The 27,893-nt window shown below is 37.9% G+C and overlaps 1 protein-coding gene across 2 annotated transcripts; it reads left to right on the forward strand.

Annotated features, from left to right (window-relative positions):
- The first annotated feature begins 602 nt into the window (after window positions 1-602).
- On the forward strand, window positions 603-26,966 carry ipo7 (importin 7). Of its 2 annotated transcripts, XM_079597376.1 has the most exons (25): window positions 603-1,138; window positions 6,478-6,559; window positions 9,204-9,357; window positions 9,447-9,605; window positions 10,488-10,644; window positions 10,725-10,814; window positions 13,319-13,413; window positions 13,605-13,689; window positions 13,779-13,913; window positions 14,908-15,007; window positions 15,111-15,187; window positions 16,215-16,331; window positions 17,124-17,213; window positions 17,327-17,492; window positions 17,582-17,742; window positions 18,832-18,960; window positions 20,357-20,423; window positions 20,510-20,635; window positions 20,820-20,917; window positions 21,188-21,283; window positions 22,302-22,522; window positions 22,603-22,811; window positions 24,929-25,135; window positions 25,333-25,449; window positions 25,683-26,966. In XM_079597376.1, the coding sequence occupies exons 1-25, from the start codon at window positions 1,055-1,057 to the stop codon at window positions 25,778-25,780; spliced, it is 3,120 nt and encodes a 1,039-aa protein (XP_079453502.1). In that variant the 5' UTR covers window positions 603-1,054; the 3' UTR covers window positions 25,781-26,966. The 2 variants fall into 2 exon arrangements, with proteins under 2 accessions (XP_079453502.1, XP_079453503.1); XM_079597377.1 differs by lacking the exons at window positions 24,929-25,135; window positions 25,333-25,449; window positions 25,683-26,966 and adding an exon at window positions 24,614-24,718 and having other exon boundaries at window positions 913-1,138.
- The last annotated feature ends 927 nt before the right edge of the window (window positions 26,967-27,893 follow it).

Below are 27,893 nucleotides of genomic sequence, written 5' to 3' on the forward strand. Positions count from 1 at the left end.
TTGGAGGTTCTGTTTATTCAAGCACTCTTCATCTGGTCATTCTGCTAATTCATCTTATGTGCAATATGAGGCTTTTATGTCCGTGTATTTGTTGTTGTCGTGAAGTATGTGTGGAATGCGCTGTACTATGTCAAATAAGCTGTATGTGAGCATACCAAGACAAATTCCTATCAACTCTGTTGAAATGGCTAATAATAAACTTGAAATGAATTGAATTGAAGTAAAACTGTGGTTATTATACGAATGCTAATCAATCAATCAATCCGCCACAAATACATGGTGTCTACACTTTTACTATAATAAAACTAGGGCTGTCAAAAGATTAATCGCGATTAATCGCATCCAAAATAAAAGTTTGTGTTTACATAGTATATGTGTGCACTGTGTATAATTATTTATATATATATAAAAACACACACAATCATGTATATATTTAAGAAAAATTGGTTATATTTATATATAATATAAATTATATAAATATATATACAGTATATAAATGCAAATATTTCTTAAATATATACATCAATGTGTGTGTATTTATACATAATAATTATACACAGTACACACATAGGCTATATTATACAAACACAAACTTTTATTTTGGATGCGATTAATCGCGATTAATCTTTTGACAGCCTATAAAACCATAGTTAATTTTCGTAAGGGTTACTGTTCTTTTAAGTTTTTAAAAAGTCCAATATATTATTAAGACGTTTCTTATACGGATAAGAAGAAAACACAGTGCATAACCGAAACTGTTATTGTGTACACACACCTACTGTCACCATGGAAACATTTGTTTGCATTGCATTAGGTAATTTGTAACTCTTTAAGAAGTGAAAGGCAAAACGACAAAAACTACAACTCCCTACACGTCCTACTTGTGGAACGGAAATTCGCTGTGGAGAAATTGGCGCTGATCTATCCGGCCCATCTCGACTGCTCTTCCTTTCGCGCCGGTAGCAGAAGAATTGAGCGTCCATGTGCGCAGCGCCCGCCCGGGACTTCATAGATCACTGAGCCTTCCGAATCCGAGCCAGACCGCGACCTTGTAATGGATCTCAACTCTTTGATCGAGGCCCTTCGGGGCACCATGGACGCAAATTTGCGTGAGGCCGCAGAGAGACAACTCAACGAGGTAAAGTGATCGAGTGATGATGATGGTGGTGCGCCTCGGGCCTTGCGCAGCAGGAATGCTGTAGCCGTCATTTAATGTGAACAAAATGTATTTTTTGAAACAATTTTTGTCGGCGTATAGCCCTTCAGTAACATATAAAATGAGTTGATAATGTGTTAAAGGGTCGAAATCGTATATTTTTAGCGTTCTGTATCACGCGCTAGAAGCTCGTGTCCGTGTACTACGTCACCGCGATAATGGCTCACGGAAAAGTGATAGTGTTAAACAGACGATACGGCGCTTAAATGCACCGTGACTTTGAATAGTTGGTTGGAATGGATAAGGTTGTGTGAGTGTTTGTGTTTTGAGGTCATGTATTAAAGTGTGTGAGCATGATGAAGCTGTTTATTTGGTGTGCGCGAATGTGCTAGCGCGTGAGATGCTAGGCGCTAGTCTCTCACGTGTCAACATGAGGCAGGAGGCTTGTTGTTATTTCGCGCTCTTCATAAAACCCCTCACCAACTTAACTTTCACATTTTCCGTGCTCATATTTAAACCCAGACGCGGACAGAGTACGATTCGTCTTAATGTGTCAAATCGCTATTCTTGCACTGTTTGGGCCCATTACTTTAGCAAACTGCGTCAGTATTTTAAAAGTACTGTGGTAAGTTACCATGGTACAGTGATGTGTCAGATGCTGACTTCATGATAATTAGATAAATATGCATCACTACAACAATGTCTCATTTGTTAACATTACCTAACATGAGCAATATATTTCACACCGCTTGTATTACTATGTTAATGTTAACGTTAGATAAAAATAGATCAGTAGTTAAAAAATACAGTTGATCCTTCATGTTAGTTCACAGAGCATTCACTGTTGATTACAACAATGTATTAGTAAAAGTTGAAAGTAGATTTAACTAAGAATAATGCATATAGAAACAACTATAAGTTCATGTTAACTACTAACGTTAATAAATGAAACTATTGTAGAGTTACTGATTAAAAAATACAGAATATGGATACATGGTATTACCACGGTACATGTCCTTAAATCAAGCTTATTTGTAGGACAGTTATATTTACTATCATAATTGATGGTGTTGTCAGTTTTGGTTGCTACCTGAAGCTTTTTTACATAGCTTATTATGTAATTGTCAATAACTTATTATATTGTTTTTTTTTTTACATGGCAATACCTTGGTTTGGGTGACATCAATGGTAATGCCATATGTTTTGTGCCATGTTACAACTAGTTGTCTTCATACATCATGTTAATGTCATGTGATTTCATAATTGTGTGACTCAAGGATAGTTTTACTTTCAATAACTAGTGTCGGTCTAATAGTATCAAAATATGTTGTTGGGGCAATTGTCATGTACTATGAAGACTTAGGGTTGATCTAAACTTCTACGTAATAAACTACGCTTTAGTTTTCGTTTATACTTCTGCGTCGTTGACGCGCAATTACACATGCATAGGGAGCATGTGTAATCCGAGGGAGGGGTTCTAGCAGACCAATCACAGCGCTTGCGCCCACATAGAATTGACGCATTGTTACATTTTTTGAGAGGTGCACGTCAGGGTACGCGCGCTACACACAGCCTATGATACGTAGCTACGGCGTGAGTTTGACGAAGCAATATAAATTGGGCTTGTCATGTTTTCTTGTTTAAAAAGTAATGTTTCTAATAACCGAGGTAGTGCTTTTGATTTCTGGCCTGTGTCAGACATTTTTGGTAGATGGCTAGTCGGTAATATCAGTTTTTTTGGCTTGCTTTGCTTCATATGTCAGGATCAAATAGCCATTAGGTGGTTAGTCAACTTTTATTGTGTGGTATCTAGGTGCTTGGGTTTGTTTAGTAGGATTGGGAGACCTGTGAGTCTCATTTAGCAATAATCTGTATACAGTAGCTAGTAGGCCTAGTTACTTGAGCAACATGAATAAGACAATACCTGAGAGCTCAGCCCATAGACCTGCCTGGAAGGGATTTTGAAGAAGTCTCAACCAGGGGGCCTCAGGATGAATAGTAAATTATTATTAATATATGAAAATCTAACTCTAATGTTAATTCCACTGCTAAAAAATGCAATTTTCCTCAAATATTTTGGTAGCACATGGTCATATAAGTAGGTACTAACCCTGAACCTACCCCCGAACCTAACCTTAGGGGTCATGAACTGCATTGTTTTGTTTATTGGGGTGCACTTCTGTTAGTATGACTTATACATCAAAAATTGTCATAATTTAGGAATAAGTCATTTTTCCTACCCTGATTTTTAGCCTCTGATTTGAACACACTGTTTGAAGGGGCGTGTCTGCTTTGAGACTTCAGTGTAAACACCCACTGCTGTGATTGGCTAACATCTTTTATGAAATAGCTGATTATTACCAAAGTCCTTTTAGGCAAGTCGTGCCACTCGGCCGCCATCTTGGCAACGCCTCCGGGCAGCTATTTCGGACTAACAAGACCAGGCTCCTGTCTAAATGAATGGGCAGAGAGTCAGAACTGCACTTTCACTGCTCACCGGGACATAAATCTGCATGTATAGAAACAGCAGTAAAATATGACAAAAATCGCTGAAAAAGTTTGATGACTTTGCCCCAAAATAAGGTTTAAAACGCCTTTTCCCCCACAGGTTATACTTACTATGCATACGCAAGGGTTCACGACAATTTTGCTTGATATTTATTGTTTATTCATGGTGTGTGTGATTTTGTTAGCCAGTCAGGCGTTTAGTTAGTTGGTTAGTAGTTACACTTTATTTTAAGGTGTCCTTGTTACAGTGTAATTTTACATTTAAATCATGAGTAATGTTAATATCATGTATTTTCTATAGGGTTTGGATTTGGGTTACACTTATTTTAAGGTGGCGTTATGCATAATTTACTGTCTGTGTGTGTACTAAGCAAGCACACGTAATAACGTGTAACGGTCACCTTAAAATAGTGTTACCATGACATGGTTTAGTACATGTAACGTGTGACAAGGACACTGTGAAATAGTGTTACCTTTTTTAGTTAGTTTAGGCTAGTTGGTTAGTGCTGGGCGGTATGATAAAAAAAATCTGCATCTCGTGTTTTTTTTTTTCTCCTTTTCTTTGTATGCTTTTGGATATGAGACCGTAATATAATTTATTGTTTTTCTTTTATTCAGCTATTAGTCTATTTTGGCATTACATCGCTTACCCAGCCTCGTTGCTTTTTTAAATCCTAAAATACATTCTCAAAAGTCTTTCTAGATAACAAAACATGTTCTTAGGGCTTTTACATGAAATATTTTGACAAAGTAACTTTGATTACGGGAATAAATGAATAGTTATCATGGTCATTTGGGAATTATTGCACATTAAGGATTGATGCCTGCCGCGGTCTCCTGTGACAGTCACTGCCTGAGCTGGCCCGGCTCCAGGCGGCCCATGTGGACGACAGGCTTGGATTCCTGTGCGCTGACGCTTTAGTGTTCGGGTGAGAACGCTGTCATGGCATTTCAGCCTGCATCCTTTTATTCTGCGCTTTTTAGGACAGAATCACCACAGGACATGTTAATCTCAGGACGCTCTGTGTTTGAAAGACCATATTCAAAGGAGGGAAAACACTTTGAGATGACCATAAATGGTGGCGCTTCATAAATTGTAGTCCAAGCTGGCTAGATGTCAGTGGTTCTCTTCTCTCCACAGAAATCTTAGCTGACTAGTGTTTTGTAGCTCTATGGTGTCCAGTGTGAGAGGCCAGAAGTGGATGTGGTGTTTGTTTGGAAATGAACTTGCGAGGAGTTCTCTGTAATGCGGTTTCAGTTCATCAATGCTGCAATACAGGCCTGTTCGTAAACATCTACACCGGCAGTTATTATAAAAGTCTGATTCATGACGCATAACTGCAACGTTGCGCTTTGTACTACTGACAGCATTTCTGTGGTGTGACCAAACCAAACGCAGCTGTATTTGGAAAATAAAGAGATTTCGCACTTTCCATACTGAATATTTCCTTGAATAACAGCCATAAATTAATTTTTAAAAAAGTTATTTGGGTCAGTTGGGAATTACAGGGTTCCCGCGGGGTCTTAAAAAGTCTTAAAAAGTCTAAAATTCTGAACTTTAAATTTAAGGCCTTAAAACGTCTTAAAAATGGCCAGATTTTCAGCCGAGGTCTTAAATTTAATTTAGTCAGGTCTTAAAAAGGTTTTACCCTCGTTCATTTCCTGAAATGCTGGCCACAGAAAGTTATTACAAAGTAGCAAAAAAGTATCGAGTCGTAGCCTACAAAGCGGAGCTGTAGCAAGGGTCTCTGACACGTCGCTCGCGGGCTACCAGTAGCTCGTGCCCTGATTGGCGGTAGCTCGCCAAGAGGCCGTTCACATATTGCGTCTTTTGCGCGCTCAAGTTTGTTATTTCAAATTTAGGCGCGCGCCAAGCACTCTCATATTAGAAGCAATGCGGCCGTTTTTTCCAGGCGGAGCGAGATAAAACCATAGACAGTATATAAACGGATAAAACAAAAACAAAAAAAAGCTCAACTTTTAGGTCATGTGACAAGAACCAACCAATCCGCTTCACCCTTTCCGTAACAACATTGAAAGCTCAGTCAACATAAAGGATGGGGGTTCACCGTGCACCCAAACACTACAGGTGTTTTTCTCTTCTCCGTAAATAAATAATGGCTACAGCAAGCGTTTATCAGTGGAAATCCATTAGCTAGCTACTAAAACTTCTTTGTCGTTGTGGAGAGCGCAGTGCATGGTTGCATAGCAACGACAGACGCAACGGGAAAAACGGACCAAATCTTACTATTAATAATAAAAGATAAGCTAATCTGCATTGTAAATGTCAGTCATTTATCTTTTTTTGACACATTCTATAAAAGATTATTTAAAGGCTGAAATACGTGAGGTTTATCTTTTTATAAAACCTTTTTTGTCAAAACTTTATTTGAACTTGTTCATGTTAGTAGATAACATGTTGCAAGACACTCTTTTAAAATCTAGCCATAATTTTTTACGTTATTATTTTAATGTTTATGTAAACAAAAAGTGCATATTGATGCTAATTGTATTTGTTATTTGCTGGTTAATGCGTCATGTAGGTCTTAAATTAAAATCTTTATGGTCTTAAAATGTCTTAAAAAGGTCTTAAATTTGACTTAATGAAACCTGCAAGAACCCTGAATTACTATCGTTAATTGTCATGCAACCTGAATCGCTTTTACACTTAAATGGTTATCATAAAATACTTCATACTTCAAGTTAATTCATAATATTAATAAAACCATAACGCTGATCTACACAGAACTGTAGCTTAAATCATCCAATTATGGGAAGTGAATTTACATGTTTGATTGTTTTCCTCTCCACAGGGCCATAGCCAGATGAACTTTGTGTCCACACTGCTGCGGGTGACCATGTCGGACCAGTTGGATTTGCCTATAAGGCAAGCAGGTACGGTTACGACTCTTTATGACCTACATCCTCGACACTAACCAGTGTTACTCCGACTGCTACTGTCATCGAGATAAACTGCACACTCATACCTCCTCCTCGCTGTCACTCCATGAGCGTCCCTGTTTCTCCTTTAGTATCAGATGTCATATGTTGACACATCTGTCACTGTGTGTTTGAATAACACACACAGCTTGCATGCGTTTTTCATTGAAGTCAGGGGTGCATTTTTAATATTAGAAATTCCTCTGTTGTTCCAGGAATAAGCATTCAAAATAATTGTCACATCATCCCCACTACTTTTCAGATGCTTTTGTATGTATATATAATTACACATATACATGCATACACTATGTGGCTGTTGAATGCTTGATTCTGATTGGTTGAACGCTCTAAGGTGTGCAATTATTTTCATTGAAACGCACTGCTAAAATAGTTCCAGCAGGTCTTGACCGCGTTAGTTTCATATCACTTCGTCAAATTATTTCACTTATTTCAATGGTCCTTACAGACTACAACACCAAAATAACCAAAACCCACAACGACACTGACCAAGCAAATAAATATAGTAAACAATATGATAAAACCGACAAATTATTTCCAAATCTTTTCCCACAAAGTTACTTTTTATGTATTGGGCATTTATTAGTTGTTGTTTTTTAAAGCACATATCTCTTTCTCCCACTCAAACGCACACACACGTACAGTACGGACACACACTTGCAGTGCTGCTTTTGTCAGTAAAATAGTTCAGCAACTTAAAAAGCTACATGGCGTTTCTCACTATCGTGATGCAGATAAACATAATCCACACACATTTTGTCTCTCTCTCTCTCTCTCTCTCTCTCTCTGCAGTGTTAAGCATATTCTGACTAACTATTAAAAATAAGTACCACCTGACACTATTTGTCAGTTTAGTGATCACATGCCCAATTGCAGATCACAGCGTAGATTCGAGGCATGAGAAGAGTTGCTGATTCAGCGGCAGCGGGCAGGATTACTCTCTTCCGGCTTCATGAACCCGTCTGTTATCGCTCCGCTGTTTGATTGTCTCCGGTCTAACTCATCCTCACTGTCAGCTAATTCTGGTTACATATTCAGCACTCACGCTGGCATCTTTGTGTGCTTAAACCGTCCACAGACTGTATTGCACACATATGGTCTGGCTGCCCGTGAGGAGTCATTTTTTTATTATTATTATATAACCAGAAGAGGTGGAGGCTGCTGATGCTGAATAAAGGCCTCAATGAAAACCTTTTTTATCCATTCTATTTTTTTACCCAAATTCAGTTCAAGTTAAGTAGCCTACATGAGCATTTTTTTAGTGACGCTGTGAATAGAATTAAAGCTGTTTTTGGCGAGGCCTCAAGTACACCTGCTGGGATTTTTCAACCGATGCACAGCTGCATTGAGTTCCTGACATTGCTCAGGCTTTCTTGACATCACGTGGGCATTCAAGCATGTTAACCTCAGCCTTTCTTTGTGTAAAACTGGGCTAGGCTTCAAGGCCAACAGGTTTTCAAATAGGTTCATAATGGTGTGCTATCATGCCACTTATACTATATGTATTTTGCAGAAAGCATTATGGTGCAAATACATTTACCTTTGTTCAGTGAATTTTCACGGGCGAAATCCAGTCATTTCCGTAGCAATCCACGTGTTTGAGAAATTTGTGTGAGGGCAATGAGTTTCCCCACTCAGATTTCGCAATGGGTTGTTAAAGCGAACCAACAGAAAGTATTTGACAGCGACTTCTGTGTGAGTTGTGCTTCATACATAGACCTTTTTGCCCACCAAATATTGTCAATTGTCAATAAAGCAGCAGAGTTTCTCTAACATGACCACATGTTTATACTTACTTTCCAATCGAAGCACAAGTTATGAGACTGAAGTGCCCCCCCCCCACCTCCATGTGTGCCCCTCAGTTGAAAAATTTAGGAGTACATTAAAAAACTTGGCAAAGAAAATGGATCGAATAATGTGTTTTCCCTGGATCAAAAGATACAAGGAGACATTTATAAGCTCATTTAAAATTATGCGGGAGATAAAATATGCACTCTTAGAGCCATCTACAACATATTACCACATAAAGACTAAGTAAACATTGTCATAATTCATTAACAATAGATCATAAGCAATCGTTTGTGCAGTATTCCCTGGTGGCGAACTGATCTACAGTGCTGCGTTTTGACTTGAATGTGCAGCGCTCCTTTATTTAATAAAACCACAGCCTTTTGAAGTTTAATAATCACCTTAGGCTGTATCGTGATTCAATCCCATATTGAAGACCTTTTAAAAGTATAATTAAGATCTTTTTTTTACACCATTTGAGATTTACATCAAGACATGTAGCCTAAGGCTTGGTTTCACAGACCGATCTTAGACTAAGCCAGGATTAGGCCTTAGTTCAATCAAGTATCTTTTATAAACTTTTTACAAATTTTAAGATATGTCAGTGCAAGTTGCCTTCAGTTAAAATGGATCAAACATGCATTTTAGTCTGGGACTACCTTAAGCCTTGTCTGCGAGACCAGGGGTCTTTTTTTTTTTTTTTTTTTTGCACACATTCCTAAATGCATTTTACAAATGCAACAAAAAAAGTCCGCTCTGGGCCTGCTGTCTCACCTCTGTCGTTGTCATGCAGGTGTGATCTACCTGAAGAACATGGTGACACAGTACTGGAGTGAAGGAGATAGTGCAAGCACTGAAACGCCTACCAGTAACATCCCTGAAGAGGACAGGCAGTTCATTCGAGACAACATAGTGGAGGCCATCATCCAGTCCCCAGAGCGCATCAGGTAACACACACCGCTACATGTGCACGAGAGGGGGAGGGAGTGTTGGATCACTTTCTTTTCTAACCTTTTTTTTTTCCCCTCACTTTCAGAGTGCAACTCACAACTTGCATTCACCACATGATCAAGCACGACTACCCCAGTAGATGGACGGCTATTGTGGACAAGATCGGCTTCTACCTGCAGTCTGACAACAGTGCTTACTGGCTGGGCATCCTTCTGTGCCTCTACCAGCTGGTGAAGAATTACGAGTAAGAGAGGCATGAACACGGTTTCTGAGAAACCAGGCTCTGGCACTGAGTGTCTGTTTTGATATTTCACCGTTGCTCCACTTGTTAGTGCATTCAGTTTCTGTTGTATCTACATTGGTCGCTGTAGTCGTCAACATGATGACTGTTCTAATCGCTTATGGCTCGCTGCCAAAGGAGCATGACGTCATTCTTGATAATCATCAGCATTTTGCTGATCATTAAATGTTTCAAGTCTACAAGAGGGTTTACAATTGACAAATTATGAGATTGTCACATTATGGTTTTCTGTTTTAACCAAAATATTGACACCTGAATAAGCGAATACCGCATGCATCAGCTGTTCTGTCAAAGCAAACGTCTTCTAAATGATTTTAGCCCAAATTAAAACCATTTTCCTGACAAAATGAATTAAGGCATTTACATGATACTTTACATACACTTTATTTACTTAATTGTGCATGCAACTAGGGCAGTCACGCTTATGAAACTTGGTAAGAAATAACTGCGTTCATGTGATTTATGGTGATTTTAATTATCTGTTTTGGTACATTTGTGTGCTTTATCAATAATTTGTGACAATTATTTAATGAACAAAGTGAATCCCTATTTAATACCTTTAAATATTAATTTATTTTATACATAACTTTTAGAATAAAAGTATTTAGTATTTATTGTAGCTGTAGTTAAATTGCACGACTGGATTATTTTTTTTTAAAGCGAATATTCAGACAAACATATCAGATTTCGTTTGTATGTTTCTTAATAGTTTTAACAACTAAACTAAATTGACTGGTATAACAAAATGTTTTATTTGGGCAGTCAGTGTCCGCTTATGGAACTACCACCAGTTGTCCTGATGCAAGTCTGTTTTGGTTTTGTAAGGTATAAGAAGCCTGAGGAGCGCCAGCCGCTGGTCGCTGCCATGCAGATCTTCATGCCAATGCTGAAGGACCGGTTCATACAGTTGCTGCCGGACCCCTCCGGCGAGGCTGCGCTGGTCCAGAAGCAGATCTTCAAGATCCTTTACGCTCTCTTCCAGGTACTGACCTCATTTCTGTAATAAAGGAGATCACAGCTTTTCAGTTTGGGTCTGGAATTAATTGATTGGTGTTTTTACAGTACAACCTCCCTCTGGAGCTGATCAATCGCCAGATTCTGACCGAGTGGATGGAGATTCTGAAGACCGTCGTGGACAGAGATGTTCCTCCAGTAAGGATGTGCTTCTTGTTATCGTAATTTGTCAGTTTTGCTAGTGACATACCGCAGTTTTGGTTTGTTTACAAATGAACACATTTGTTTTGTAACAAATTCTTATTCAGTTTTGGTCTAAAACGTTTTGGAGACCGTTTAATTAGCGCCTCTCCAATGGTACATTTTTGGCATCTATTTTGTGCACACATCGTGGATAAGCTAGGATCAACTGTGTATTGACAGGGTTCCCGCGGGGTCTTAAAAAGTCTTAAAAAGTCTAAAATTCTGAACTTTAAATTTAAGGCCTTAAAACGTCTTAAAAACGGCCAGATTTTCAGCCGTGGTCTTAAATTTAATTTATTCAGGTCTTAAAAAGGTTTTACCCTCGTTCATTTCCTGAAATGCTGGCCACAGAAAGTTATTACAAAGTAGCAAAAAAAGTATCGAGCCGTAGCCTTCAAAGCGGAGCTGTAGCAGGGGTCTCTGACACGGCGCTCGCGAGCTCCAGTAGCTCGTGGCCTGATTGGCGGTAACTCGCCAAGAGGCCGTTCACATATTGCGTCTTTTGCGCGCTCAAGTTCGTTTTTGTTTATTTTATTTAGCCGCGCGGCAAGCGCACTCATATTAGAAGCAATGCGGTCGTTTTTCCAGGCAGAGAGAGATAAAATAAAAAAAAAGCTCAACTTTTCAGAATTCTGCAAGCGCACCGCAGGTCATGTGACAAGAACCAATCAATCAGCTTCACCCTTTCCGTAACAACATTGAAAGCGCAGTCAACATGAAGGATGGGGGTGCACCCAAACACTGCAGGTGTTTTTCTCTTCTCCGTAAATAAATAATGGCTACAGCAAGCGTTTATCGGTGGTGGAAATCCATTAGCTACTAAAACTTCTTTGTCGTTGTGGAGAGCGCAGTGCATGGTTGCATAGTAACGACAGACGCAACGGGAAAATCGGACCAAATCTTACTATTAATAATAAAAGATAAGCTAATCTGCATTGTAAATGTCAGTCATTTATCTTTTTTTGACACATTCATTATATAAAAGATTATTTAAAGGCAGAAATACGTGAGGTTTATCTTTTTATAAAACCTTTTTTGTCAACTTTATTTGAACTTGTACATGTTAAGTTAGATAACATGTTGCAAGACACTCTTTTAAAATCTAGCCATCATTTTTTACGTTATTATTTTAATGTTTATGTAAACAAAAAGTTCATATTAATGCTAATTTTATTTGTTATTTACTGGTTAATGCGTCATGTAGGTCTTAAATTTAAATCTTTATGGTCTTAAAATGTCTTAAAAATGTCTTAAATTTGACTTACTGAAACCTGCAAGAACCCTGATTGATTTCTTTTATTCGATCTTCATTTTGATGAACGGACAGCTTCAAAATTTACAGTTGATGCCTGAATTAAAATTTATTCTGAATTTATGAATGAATTTAAAAAGTTTATTTAAAAGCTGCTTTATGTGCAGTTTATATAGAACACTGTTTTTGAGTGTGAATTATTAAATACATTTGATTAGTTAAATTATTTATTAAATTATTATTATTTTTTCAGCTAAATAACCAATTTTGGTTTCTGTACTGATGCACCAAAATTCATTTATTAATCACAATTTGCCAGTTGTATTTGGACTCACATGGGTGTTTAGTGTAACGGAAAGGTAGGTTTTAGGGTCTGTTTAGACAAAGTTTTTAGTTGAAAACTGTATTATGCATTTTGGCCATTCATTTGCATAACTGGTGTTTTGGAAACGCGAACTTTTGAAACTGAGGCGATGACAGTATCATTAAAAAAAAACTTGCTCTTTGAAACCAGTGTAAACCACAAAAATGATTTTTTGAAAACTGATGTCAGGCGCGTGCATAATGTGTTCAGTCTTTACAATGTGACATTGCCAACTACTGGCCTAGCATTCATAATTCAGAGTTTTCAAAATTATCCCCTTTTCACGACCGTTGTCGTCTGTACGGAAGAAACGAAAAGGAAAAACTACAGTTTTTAGTACATCGTCGTCGTGCAAATGTACCCTTAATGTTCTGAAAGTGTCAGTCATTGGCTGTTAGTGGACGGTGTGCGTAGTGTCCGTCTACGTTTAGTGCCGTCTCCGGTCTGTGTCTTACAGGCTGTGGGACGGTTCTCACGCCACACTCACAGCCACAGAGCCACTGGAGATCATAGTACTGGCCCAGTGACGTCTAAACGACTGTCTACCACTGGCCAGCCTCCATATTCTCCTACAAACACCTATAAACTCTACCTAAAGAGCTCAAAACGATGTTCTACATGCTACTACACTAGTCAACATTTGAAGTGGATCAAAAAAGTTCTTCAAAGTTGTCCTAAGACAAGAACGGATATTGTTAAAAATTCATGTATAACTTTGATGAAAGGTTTTGATCCACTTAAAATGTTGACTATTAAATTTTTACGTACTTTTTAATAGTATGTTCAGTTTTGTCCGCCTGATTGGCGCGTGATCTTCTAAAGTGCTTCTGTGTGGCTTTGCAGGAGACCCTTCAGGTGGATGAAGACGAGAGGCCCGAACAGCCCTGGTGGAAGTGCAAGAAGTGGGCGCTTCACATCCTCGCCCGGCTCTTCGAGAGGTACAGTAACATAACATCACTTCCTCCCAAGAGCGCTACATATAAAGCTTTCGCAGATGACTCATGGTCCATTTGAATTTCAGCCCACGCTGAGCAGTTGGAAACACTCGATTAGTTATTTTCAGTGGAAGTTCTTGTGTGTTTGAAACCGTTACTGGATTTTCATGTATTTTATTTTTTTTGCCCCAAAGGTATGGCAGCCCTGGCAACACAACCAAAGAGTACACAGAGTTTGCAGAGCTTTTCCTCAAGGGTTATGCCGTGGCTGCACAGCAGGTAAACGGGAGACGTCAATAGATTCTTCAGTGGGTTTGTTGACGTGACGTGTGCTGGGAACTGATGAACTTTGACTCTGTTTCTGATAGGTACTGTTGAAGGTGTTGTATCAGTATAAGGAAAAGCAATACGTGGCTCCTAGAGTTTTGCAGCAGACACTGAATTACATCAACCAGGGAATCGCACACGCCGTCACCTGGAAGAACCTAAAGCCACACATTCAGGTTCGTACATGTGGTTTTGCATGATGCAGATTGTTTGACTTTGTGCAAATGAAAGGGTTTGAAATTCTTATGAAATATTAGGCAATATACAGGTGAAACTTGAAAAATGTGAATATCATGCAAAAGTTCACTTATTTCAGTAATTCAACTTAAAAGGTGAAACTAATATATTATATAGACTCATGACATGCAAAGTGAGATATTTCAAGCCTTTATTTGTTATAATTTTTATGCTTATGGCTTACAGCTTATGAAAAACTTTTCACAATATTCTAATTTTGAATTTGGGGTTTTCATAAGCTGTAAGCCATAATCATCAAAATTATAACAAATAAAGGCTTGAAATATCTCACTTTGCATGTCATGAGGCTATATAATATATTAGTTTCACCTTTTAAGTTGAATTACTGAAATAAATTAACTTTTACACGATATTCTAATTTTAGACCTAGGGTTGGACGATAATCAATGTGAATATCAATATTTATATATTGTCTTAAGTTAATCATCCACAATAAGATCAATAACATACATTTATAAATTAAATATGGTTCATTTACATTGCACGCTGACCAAAAAGCAAGTGTTGATAAATGAAGTGAAATGTAGTAACAAAATGTAGTTTTAAATCTTTTTTTTTTTCCCAATCAAAAATATTTAATTTATTTTTGTAATTAAGCAATATAGCCATTCATAAACTGCCATGTTTTATTATTGGAAACTGACTGTTCAAAAAAATGATTTGCAGAAATGATTCAAGAGTGAGATTTCTCATAATTCTGTCACAAGTTTACTAGCTAAATTAAAGATGCTAACTAAATCATTGTGACTTCATCATTTAATATATCTCCTTTTACTATTTTGCTAGTAATAAGCCATGAGTGACTGCGTTGCAGTGATTTTTACTGAAAGCGTGTTATTAACCATGGTAAAATGACTGTAAATCACTGCCTCAGGCGATACACCTTATCCAAGTACTTGTGTCTGGTTTCAGGGAATCATTCAGGATGTGGTGTTCCCCCTCATGTGTTACACAGACAGTGATGAAGAGCTCTGGCAGGAAGACCCTTACGAGTACATCCGCATGAAATTTGGTTAGAGCAACACCATATTTATCTTTACCAAGATTCTTGCAGAGTAGAAGACCAAAACCAGATAGATCTGCTCATGCTTTCTCTTTTTCTGCTTCCTCCTTAGATGTCTTTGAAGACTTCATCTCCCCAACCACTGCAGCTCAGACGCTTCTCTTCACCGCTTGCAACAAAAGGAAGGAGGTGGGTGTTTGGAAGCGCCATCTGGCATGATGAGGGCTATGACGTGATTGGGTTTGGCTGAATTTTGTGTAGATCGCACTGCCAACAGTCATGTATCCAATCAGCGCCCTGCTGCTCCAACAGAACTTTAGATGCTTGGTGGAAAGAGCTCGTTCACAATCTCAAAGAGCTGTGTCTCTTATTCAAAGGAAGCGCTTCCCTTTCTTTGAAATGTGATGTGTTTTAATATCGCTGCAATCAGCATTTATTAAGGTTCAAGCTCAAACAGCTCTGGCCTCTATTGACAGATTATTATAACTATCGTCTAGTGTATGAGTACTATATTACAATAGACAAAGAATATTGTCTCTTCATTGTCTCTAATTGGGCAGCAATACATTCAGTCATGTCTGGCAACTTGACATGGTTTCAGTAAGATGGCATTTTTCAAATATATTGTGTTAAATATTTGTTTTAAAAAGCCCAAATATTCTAAGTATTAGTTTATTTAAATGATGTTTAACAAAAAAAAAAACGTTTTTGTCACTATTTTTGAACAAGCTTACGATTAGGCAGTTTACACAAGTTTGCGTTCTATCTTAAGGTTTTCTTTTAGTTAAAAACATTAAACAATGTGCTAATAAAGCGGACTGTTCCAGTTGACGTGCAGAACGTACATATACACTCGTCAGCACATGGTTATTGTGTTTATGTTGTGTGTAGGCAGCCTATGAGTTTGAGTTCAGCCTGTGTTCTGAAAGTGTCAGTCATTGGCTGTTAGTGGACGGTGTGCGTAGTGTCCGTCTACGTTTAGTGCCGTCTCCGGTCTGTGTCTTACAGGCTGTGGGACGGTTCTCACGCCACACTCACAGCCACAGAGCCACTGGAGATCATAGTACTGGCCCAGTGACGTCTAAACGACTGTCTACCACTGGCCAGCCTCCATATTCTCCTACAAAACCTTCACGTGACATGAATCGTGAGATGTTTTGAAACGTATGTTAACTTTCTCATTGAATAACATGTTAACTTTCTCATTGTATAACAGGTGCTGCAGAAGTCCATGGGTTTCTGTTATCAGATCCTCACTGAACCCGCCTCTGACCCCAGGAAAAAAGACGGCGCTCTTCACATGATCGGCTCGCTGGCTGAGATTCTTCTCAAGGTGATTTTTGCATTACAGTTCAGGGTGCATCGCTAAGGATTTTTTTTAATTCTCCTGGTTGGGCCAGTGGTTAAATGTTCATACCCTGCCAATATTTTCTCTGGCCCCTCCTTCAAAAAATAAAATTAATTATTTTCATTATTTCTGACCTATGCAACCTTCTAATAAGCTTATGAGACAAACAGTTTAGATGCCAGTGAAATTTCAAAATTCTCGTTTCCAATTTCAAAACCACAACAAAATATACAGCCCTAACTAATATCAAGTTCAAACAATATTAAAGAGTGCACAGTCAGTTTTGAAAGAATAAACAAGTACAATATAACAAAGATACAGTACTTTAATTTATTCATGTGGGTCTAACAGTTGTATAGTATAGTCTTCACTGTATAAAATAAATATAGATTAATCTGTTAAAGCTACAAAAGTTATTCAGTTAAGAGCAGTGAGTGATTATCTGTCTTTTTGTTGTTTGATTAACATTGACACAAACGGCAGCGTGTCATTTTAAGGCCGAATGCACAGATCCAATATACTGATACACGTTTTCTTTCTCAACTGTTAACCTTCACACAAGACATAACCAACTGTGTTTATTAGGATACTTATGAGTATTTTGACAATTGTGTGTGTCCACTCATCAGATGCCAAAAAGAACTTGATTTGGTGTTCGCAATGGTTAAAAATGGCAAAGACTTAAAAACGCATGCAAATCATTTTCAATCCAGCCTAGAATAACCAACACAGCTTCTTAGGTAGTTGTATTGATGGTTTTTGTTTTTTTTCAATCAGAGGAAGATCTACAAAGACCAGATGGAGTTCATGTTGCAGAATCATGTCTTTCCTCTGTTCCGCAGTGAGCTGGGTTACATGAGAGCCCGGGTGAGAGATGTGCTCATTGCAGTCACTAACTCTTGCGTTATTAAAGAATAATTCAATCTTGAGTGGTGCAAACTCTGCCGACTTTTCTTACTTCATGGTAATTCTGCCTCTAGGCCTGCTGGGTGCTTCATTACTTCTGCGAGGTCAAGTTCAAGAGTGACCAGAACTTGCAGACAGCCCTCGAGCTCACCCGCCTGTGTCTGATCAACGACAACGAGATGCCTGTGAAAGTGGAGGCGGCCATCGCCCTCCAGGTCCTCATCAGCAATCAGGAGAAAGGTGAAGATTTCACTCGCACATCTCTTTTTCTGTGTCCTCCCTCCATCTTGCATTTATTTGAGATGGCTTTAATTGTTTTTTTCCATCAGCCAAAGATTACATCACCCCCCACATTCGGCCCGTGATGCAGGCCCTCCTCCAAATCGTGCGCGAGACCGAGAATGACGATCTTACCAACGTCATCCAGAAGATGATCTGCGAGTACAGTGAGGAGGTCACCCCGATCGCTGTAGAGATGACCCAGCATTTGGTAAGAAGAGTCTTAAATTTATTTTGATCAAATTTAAAGCCATTAAAAGTCTTAAATACAGTAGTCAACATTTGAAGTGGATCAAATAAGTGCATCAAAGTTGTCCTAAGACTAAAACGGGTATTGTTCAAAATCCATGTATAAATTTGATCCACTTCAAATGTTGACTACACAACATCGTTGTCGTGCAAACGTACCCTTAATGTTCTGAAAGTGTCAGTCATTGGCTGTTAGTGGACGGTGTGCGTAGTGTCCGTCTACGTTTAGTGCCGTCTCCTGTCTGTGTCTTACAGGCTGTGGGACGGTTCTCACGCCACACTCACAGCCACAGAGCCACTGGAGATCATAGTACTGGCCCAGTGACGTCTAAACGACTGTCTACCACTGGCCAGCCTCCATATTCTCCTACAAACGCCTATAAACTACCTAAAGATCTCAAATCGATGTTCTACATGCTACTACACTAGTCAACATTTGAAGTGGATCAAAAAAGTTCTTCAAAGTTGTCCTAAGACAAGAACGGGTATTGTTTAAAATCCATGTATAACTTTGATGACCCACTTCAAATGTTGACTACTGTATATTATATGGTATAAGAAAGTATTAGTTATAACTTCAAGAGGTTTTAAATTTGAGGACTGAAAAGCAGGAATTGTGTTATGGCTAAATGTGGATGTTAAATTTCAAAAGGTTATTATTTAATGAAACATAAATGCTGAATGTTTGAAAGTAAAAACACATTGCTGTTGCGCGTTCTACATGCTATATGAATGTATATCTGAAGGAAACTGACTGTCTTGGATGCCATTTTAGTTTCATATTATCTCCATATAATGCCTAATAAAGTAGTGTTTATAAGCGCAGCGCTGCTTTGTTTTACTGATATAAACGTATATATTTCTGCTGTTCCATAAGCGCCATCTACTGTCAGACTGAATTAGCATTTTCATTTTCTGCCGTTTTTGTTTAGACCAATGTGGAGATCAACCCGTATTTTTACACCACTTACACGTAGTTGTAAATGTTAACAGGTGGATTGATAAGAAGCTAATGTGTACTAAACATTTGTGCTTGATTTATCTCTCTCAGGCCATGACCTTTAACCAAGTGATCCAGACGGGGCCTGATGAGGAAGGAGGTGATGATAAAGCAGTGACCGCCATGGGCATCCTCAACACCATTGACACACTGCTGAGTGTAGTGGAGGACCATAAAGAGGTGAGAAAATAGAAACATGGGCGGCGGTTCCTCGTCTCTCTGGCCTGTAGAATTACTTCCCGCCGCCCACAAACTCCAAGGCAGAACTGTCTTTAAATAGCCTTGTGGAAATCTATCTGCATTTTATATTTATATAGCAAATGCTTTCACTGTTTACAATTTCATGCTAATCCTTTTAATATGAATTTGAACTGAATGCGTGTTTAAAAATGTATGAATGTCATTTATTTATGGAAGATGATGAATCATGTGGAAATTAGGGAGAGATTGCACAGTTAGACTTCCTTGAGCTTTAGATCTACAGTATATATACACGGTTGAGAATCTGTATGTTTTAACCAGTACTCTATAAAAAGGTCTATAAACAAACATTTTTTTTTTAAAGTATTTGTAAACATTTTCACATTCATTTGGAGATTTAGTGTGAAAATATAAAATGCATATCTTCAAGTTCTTGTGGAAATATCTGTTTACAAATATTAATGGTTGGTGTGATTATTCGTAAATTAAAGTAATCTGTGTGGATTAAATTTAATCGTTCAACTTCTAAGTTGCTTAAATATTAAGGTGGATCATGACTTATGTCTGACATAAGATTTTTAAACCATTTTCACTGGTATTTACATGCTGCATGTTTCCTCGCCAGCGTTTTTAAAAAGTTGCCAGTCACTGTCAGCCTTTTTGATTATTTTCACAGTTTCATGTCCCCCAGAATAAGATGCACATGCAATGTCAAAAGTACAGAACCTCTGAAAAAAAAGCATTTTATTCTATGTGCAACACTTGAATGTGTGTAAATTTCATTAAAAAAACAAAAACAAAAAAACAACAACATTTTGAACAAAAATCTGAGAATCGTGTTTTTTTCAAATATGACAGAAAAATGCTACCTATCAGATTGTTACCAGCATAACATTCATGTGGTGTGATGTGGGCTTTATTAAAGGGTTCGTTCACCCAAAAATGAAAATTACTCACCCTCTTGTTCCAACCCCGCAAGACTTTCGTTCATCTTCGGAACACAAATTAAGATATTTTTGATTACATCTGAGAGCTGTCTCACTCCTTCACAGGCTTCTATGTAATTGCATCTGCTGACCCAGAAAGTTAGTAAAAACATTGTTAAAATAGTCCAATAGTCCACAGTGGCTCAACCTTACGTTTATCAAGCGATGAGAATACGTCTTTAATAAACGACTTTAATCAACTATTAATTTTCTTCTGTGTGGGCCTCTGCGTTCACGAGAGCGCCGCATGCGTGAGAACTGAGAAGATAATATGCCATTGTGCTATGATTTTTTTGACTGGACAGCTGACGCATGCACCATTTCATTATTACACAAATATCTGAGCAGAGACGCTAGTGTTTAACACATTGCTGATTGGCTGATTTCAGATTACCCAGCAGTTAGAGGGCATCTGTCTGCAGGTGATCGGCACAGTCCTGCAGCAGCACGTCCTGGGTGAGTTTCACACACTAGTGGGAAAGCCTGTTTTGTGTGACCTTTTTTTTGTTGTGTGTTCATTGTTTCGATGTAAATGTTTCCAGAGTTCTACGAGGAGATCCTGTCCCTGGCCCACAGTCTGACGTGTCAGCAGGTTTCTCCTCAGATGTGGCAGCTCCTCCCTCTGGTCTATGAGGTCTTCCAACAAGACGGATTCGACTATTTCACAGGTAATGCAGAAGCCGCCGTCTACTTTGCATGTTCACTCGATGAACTTCCTTCTTAAACTGTAAACAGAACGTCGGGGAGATTACACAGATTTCCGTTGGTTGAGAAATGTGTGACGGTTGCTTACTTTAACTCATAGATATACAAAATTAAAGGGAAATGTTTAATGTACCTTTTTTGTTTCAGATATGATGCCACTTCTCCATAACTACATCACAGTTGACACAGACACGCTCCTGTCTGACACCAAATACCTTGAAGTAATCTACAGTATGTGCAAAAAGGTACAGCAGTCCCTCTGCTTTAATACAAACCAAAACAAAAGTCAGTTGCAAATTTCTTTTAACACAGTATGTGCAAAGAAAGTACTGATCAGTATAAGGGAACTACTTGTCTAATATGGATTAAGGTTAAGTTTAGGGTTAGCATCAGGGTGTTAGCATTATAGTAAGAACATGCATGTGAAGCAGGACTAAAATAAAGTGCAACCTTGATTTTAAGAAAGTGTGGCAGATTGTCTTTGTGGGAATTAAACTGTGTCCCCGCCCAATCAGATTTTGTCAGGAGACCCAGGGGAGGACCCAGAATGCCATGCGGCCAAGCTCTTGGAGGTCATCATTCTACAGTGCAAAGGTCGTGGTATTGACCAGGTGTGTTTCTTTATATTTATGTCCACGTTAGATTTGTCTTTCTAGCAGTGATGTATGAATGTATGAGAATTTATTTTATTTTATGAAATTGCTAACAAACTTATTTCAACTTAGTAATTGCTTCCAACAGTAAGTGATTATAAATAACTATAATAATACAAATAAAATCAATGTAACATTGTCACTGAACTGTTACCCATTCCTTATGGCCTCAATTTTATAAGAAAAATAATTGACCATGATGTAAACCCTATTAAGCCTACTATATCCTATTTGATCAAATTTCTAAGGCTTCTAAATGATCAACTTTGCTTTCAATTTTGCTGACAAACCGGTTTCACACAATCTACTACATGCCTTCTGTCGACTGATTGATAGTTTATACTTTTTAGTAAGTAAAATGCATTTTTGTTTCATTGAAAAAACATGGTTTGTGTCTTTTTACCGTGAAATCATTACTGATTTTTATACAGTGAATGTAAGAATAATTTATATTTGAAAATGTCCACTTACTAGACTAAATAAACATCAGTGTGCTTATCCATAACATTATAAAAAATTTTTTTTTGAAAAATCTAATGCGAGTCAAATTATCCATCATGCTTTTGAGTTTATTTGTTCATCTCTCAATTATCATTGGATTGCGTTGCATTGTTTTAAAATGACAAAGCTTGATCATAAAACGAAGTGCTTTAATATCTTACTAAGACATTATTGGGAGATATAGTGACAACTGATATTTTTATGTACGAATCTGCTATACTGTTATAAAAATGTTTACAGATTTTCATCTTTTTGGCCATAAAATATCAGCAATTCCATCGCATTGCATACATCTCAGTTTGGACCTCAAGTCTTCTCCTATATCTTACTATATGAGCATAAAGGCCTGATGTATCAAACTTCTTTTATATATATTTAGTTTCAACTGTTCCGTTTCAAAAGCGTATATTTTTCTGACTGTTGATTCCTATGTCAGGCTTTACAGAGTTAATGAGCTCGGTGTGCATTCCTGCAGGTGGTGCCTTTGTTTGTAACGACCGCTTTGGAGCGTCTGACACGTGAAGTGAAGACCAGCGAGTTGAGGACCATGTGTCTGCAGGTGGCCATCGCTGCGCTCTATTACAGTCCTTCTCTTCTCCTCAACACACTGGAGAACCTGCGCTTCCCCAACAACACCGAGCCCATCACCAACCACTTCATCTCCCAGTGGCTCAAAGACATCGACTGCTTCCTCGGGTACACGCTTCACACGGTCACATCTACCCTGACTAACATTTCTCCGGGCAAGAGTAACATGCCATCGCTGTTGTTTGCAGGCTCCACGATCGGAAGATGTGTGTGTTAGGACTGTGTGCACTCATGGATCTGGACCAGAGGCCACAGGCTGTGAACCAGGTCGCAGGTCAACTCCTTCCCGCCGCCATCCTCCTGTTTAACGGCTTGAAGAGGGCCTACGCCTGCAGGGCCGAGCACGAAAATGATGAGGACGACGATGAAGAGGGCGGAGAGGAGGAAGACGAGACTGGTAAATGAGCTTTTGCTTCTCACGGCTTCTAAATTAGAAGGTTTTACATATTAGTTGCGTTAATATTTAGTTATACAAAATGATACTTTGTGTTTTTCTGTCAGGTGTAGGGCTGCACGATTAATAGAAAAAAAATCACGATCTCGATTCAAACAAACATAAATAAAAAAAAAATTCACAAAAAAAATAAAAATAATAATTACACTGCCTACGTAGCTTCTCTGCAGGGACAGCATGTGCTGAGTGGGTGCTGCTAGATCATTGACGGGGAGCTGCGCAAAACTTGGTCACTAAATATTTAATATTCAGTTATGTTAATGATCACAATTAAAGTTTTAATTTTATTAAATTGAACAAGCGCAACATTCAGCATTCAATCAAATAGGCCTATTCTAAAATATGTAGGCTATTATTAATAATAATGTTATTTCAACACTATCTCGCTATTTTGAAATATGTGTGCGTGCATCTGTAAATCCGGTGACACGTGTATTGATTTTTATTAATAAACAAGTGTTTTCTCTAAAAGTGTCGACTCGGCTGCAAAGATGAAGTTGACGATCGCCATCTCCGTGTGAACGCGCTTATAGAGAGAAATGAACATAAATAAGCCTAATAATGGATTACATAATCAGAGAGCGCCTTTTTCGTTTTGAATTATTTCGTTTAAAGACATTTCAAGCTTTGTGTATTTGATGTATTTGTCATGTCTGTGTGAGGCATACACTGAGTTTCGTTAAGTTAGGATGTGCACGTGCAAGTGAGCGCGCGGGCGCCTCCGTTATATTTGTTTCGTTGGCCTATTCATTAAATACAGGCAATTGGTTGATGAAAAATTTATTAAAATTAAGATACAATTTATACAAAACGAAATTCACTTTAAAGAAAGGCTTTCTATTTCAACTTCAACGGTCAAAATCATGTCTGACCCGCTCCATGTCTCATATTGCGCATCCTATCTCGGTCGTACTGTTCACTTTTCATAAATCAACATAAATGAAAAAAAAAAATAACATTATAATATTTTAACAAATATGAAACGCGCTTTTTTTAATGGCTACAACAGTAGGCCTACATAGCCTACTCTCTATTTGTACAAATTTCTGCACATTAATTTAATTCTGAATTTTGCACACACAAGTTGAAATGCATTTGTTTAAAAAAAAAGTTCACGGATAATTGTGCATGCATTTATTAGCCTAATCATTATGATACTAAAATCCTAACAAATAGGCTATGTACAAAAAATCAGATGAGCGCATAATATGAACGAATTATTTTCTTTAAGGGGTCTAAAATAAAGAAAAGAGAGTAGAGACGATTTTTTGTTACTCCTGCAGACCTGCACTTTATTATACTGAATGTCCTGTTTTTTTGTACTTGAGTGCAATAAATTTTGGTTGAAAAAAATGAGAATCGTGTAAGAGAATCGTGATCTCAATTCCCATGGAGAAAAATCGTGATTCACATTTTAGCAAGAATCGTGCAGCCCTAGTCAGGTGTGCAGATATTGTGCATTATTGACTATTCAGTGACTGTATAGAATAAATACAACCTTTTTTACTCTCTAAATTAAATTATGCAACAATCTTTTCAAACATTTATCATTTTTATTTATTTTAAGTTGTTAAAAATTTGACTTTAGCTGTAAAACAGCTCAAGTTGATTCAATTCAGTAAGTGTTGATATTGCAAAGTTCGTAAGTTATGAAACAAGTTTGATTCAGCTGTAAAGTAGCTCTACAAAGACGAGTGTCATTATTCAGCTCAAGCTCAGCTCTTTGTTTTGTTTTTATCTGATAGTGTCCATGCAGCAAAACGGTAATATTTCTGAATATTAATGGTCTATAAAGTATTTAAGTATTTGTATAATATGCTACATTGTCACATAACCTCATAATAAATATTTATATATATTTTTATATTTAATCCAATTTGGAGCAATGTCATAATTGATCATTGTTGGCTGTCCGATTAAATCAAATAAAGAGTCAAGCTTGTATTACATCCAGTTAATTTGTCACACTGGAAATTTAATGTCAAGAATTTATGCATTTCCCTCTTTTTTCCTCAATGTAATGAACTCGAATGTCTTTGATTCATTGTGTACTTGTGCAGCGGAGTTGGGCAGTGATGAAGATGACATAGATGAAGAAGGCCAGGAATACCTTGAAATGCTAGCTAAACAAGCAGGAGAGGACGGTGACGATGAAGACTGGGAGGAAGACGACGCAGAGGAGACCGCTCTTGAGGGTTACACGACCTCGGTGGATGATGAAGACAACCTTGTTGATGAATACCAGATCTTCAAAGCCATAATACAGAGTACGAGCTTCACTTGTAGTGTGTATGAAATGCAATAGTCAACATTTGAAGTGGATCAAAAGCTTTCATCAAAGTTATACATGAATTTTGAACTATACCCGTTCTTGTCTTAGGAACTTTTTTGATCCACTTGAAATGTTGACTACTGTAACTCTACTTTAAAGAGTGTTTTACTTAGACTGCTGTCTCTCGTTCAGATGTCCAGGGCCGTGACCCAGCATGGTACCAGGCGCTCACACAGTGTCTCGATGAGGAACAAAGAAAACATCTTCAGGATATTGCAACACTTGCAGATCAGCGGCGAGCAGCACATGGTGAGGCAAAAAGCTGTTTTGATTGCGCAGCAGTTTTTGTTCCCCTCTTGACACACCAAAATAACCAAAAATACCAAAATTACATTTTAGCTGTTTTCTGCCAGATATTGGACTCTCAACATGTTTGTCAAACTCTGAAAAGCTCAAATATACACTCAATATACTGCCAACATGTTGCTCAGCTTGCTGATTTCCCCTCTTTTTTTTTGCGTTTCGTTTCTGATTGCTTTTAGAATCAAAGATGATCGAGAAGCACGGAGGATACAAGTTCACAGTTCCCGTGGTGCCATCCAATTTCAACTTTGGTGGCAGCGCCCCTGGGATGAATTGAGTCCTCTCTTTCCCTTCCCCTTTCTAACTGTGACTGAATGTAGTGAAATGAAAACACTTGTGTTGCTCCCTGAAGTAGTGGTTCCAGAACTGGTTCTTCTTCTCTCACTCTTCAATCTGACTATCAAATTTAAACAGCACCAGAAGATGTGGGAAAGCAACCAAATGCAGCCAATGCCCGGGAAAACAAACCAAGAACTTGAACGCTAAGCAAGTGGGGGGAAAAATAAAGCTCTGAACAATGTTGTCCTATGGAATCCAAAAATTAGGAGAGAGATACCATAACGGCAGCTCCCACACACATACTACGGGGGCTAAAGAATCGAAATTGAGGCGTAACGTCAAATTCATCGTCACTGTACGGGCCAAAGGGCCTTTTCAAGATTATACCTCTGGCAGTAGTGTGTCAAAGTTTTCTTCATCAAAAAACACAAAAAAAATTCTCATTGTACATAACTAGCCAAGGCACTTGATTTTTAAGTTGCCTGGTCACACAACCAGAGGCATTTGTAAGGTGTCAATGTGTATTCAAATGTAGCATATTGGATACTTGTCATAGCACTATGTGATGCCTGATCTCTGTAAATTAATGACTAGCACTTTCATATTGTTCAGGTCTCTTAGCCTTCTGTATCAGACTGCAAATTTTTTAACTCAGTTGAAAACTATTTAAGAATTGGAACATTGTTACCTGGACGGTGACTTCTCCTATAATGGTTGGTGTTCAGAGGGCTTCAATAATAGTGTGTGGCAATCATTTGCTGCTTGTAATGATGTTTTAGGCTCCAAACAAAATGCACTTGGTGTTCTGGATAATGATATTGTTACAAGCACTGTCATTTAAGTAATTGGAGCATGAATTGAGGAGGTCTCAAGCATTTGGTTGATGTATGGATGAACCATCAGTATACACAACATTAAAAAAAAAAAAAAAAAAGCTTTAAATTTGAGAATCGGTTCGTTTCTCCTGTAATTTCTTATTGGTTGTTTCTCTTCACTTTCAGGGGGATTGACTGACTAGTAAGTCTGTAGTCTTGCAATATTATTGGGTCCCATCTGTGTTAAAACTGAAGCAAGCATACAATATATCTGTGTGCCATGCACATTGTTAGGTTGAGGAGTTTTTTTTTTTTTTTTCATAAAGCAATAAAGTCCACAAGTCCCTAAAGCACGGTCTTGGTAATACCAAAAAAACAAACAATTTCAGGTTGTTTGACCTTGTCACAATCTGAGCCAACAGTTTTCAAACATGCAGGACATTAGAACCTGATTGGGGATTTCCAATAAAAGTAGATGTCCTAAATGTGCAGTGCTGGGGAGGCGTTTTGAACAGTTTGAAACTCCTGATCTTAGCAAACTTTTCTCGTAAAGCAATATTCTGTGTGTGTGTGTGTTATATATATCGGTATATACTTTTCATATGTATATATTACATATGATTATGTTGTAACAAAATGTTATATCTCAGCTCTATATACTGTATAAAGTTGGACTGATAGTATATAATACAGATACATTTGACATGAGTTAAAAATAAATCACAGCAGCCCATTAGAACTAAACTCCGTAGGAAAGTGGATCTCTAGGATCAGGAATGAAGATGCCTTCATTACACTGAAATTTTTTTGGTTATTCAAAAAGCTTTGATAACTTTTCATATGTTCTTTCAAAATTTCTTGACCCAAATGTGGAGAAAAATCTAAGATGAGTTATCGTAGTGAAGTGCAGACTGCCCATCAGTCCACTGGTGGCTTTCATGTGTTTGTTAATGTTATGACATCAGAGGCCATCTGTTTCCTCTTAATTCGCTATAACGTGTGTGTGTATGTCAGTTCTCTAATGAAACCGAGAAATAAGATGGTGTAATTTACATCAGTGAAGCTAAAATACACCGTATCATCTGAGTTTAACATGGTAAACCGCAAAACTAAACTAGGAAAGTGCTTCTGTTTGAGTGGAAAGTGAAACTAGGTACACTGAATAAAGTTTTGGGGAGTTTTTTTTTTTTTTTTTTAACTGACCTCAAAATTTCCACGAGTAATGCCTGTCCAATAAGAGTGCCAAATTTCACAACCGTTCTGCTTGTTGTTCTAGAGGCTGACAAACATGCATTA

Source organism: Phoxinus phoxinus, assembly GCF_949152265.1.
Source record: "Phoxinus phoxinus genome assembly, chromosome: 2".
In the NCBI taxonomy this organism is placed as follows: Eukaryota; Metazoa; Chordata; class Actinopteri; order Cypriniformes; family Leuciscidae; genus Phoxinus; species Phoxinus phoxinus.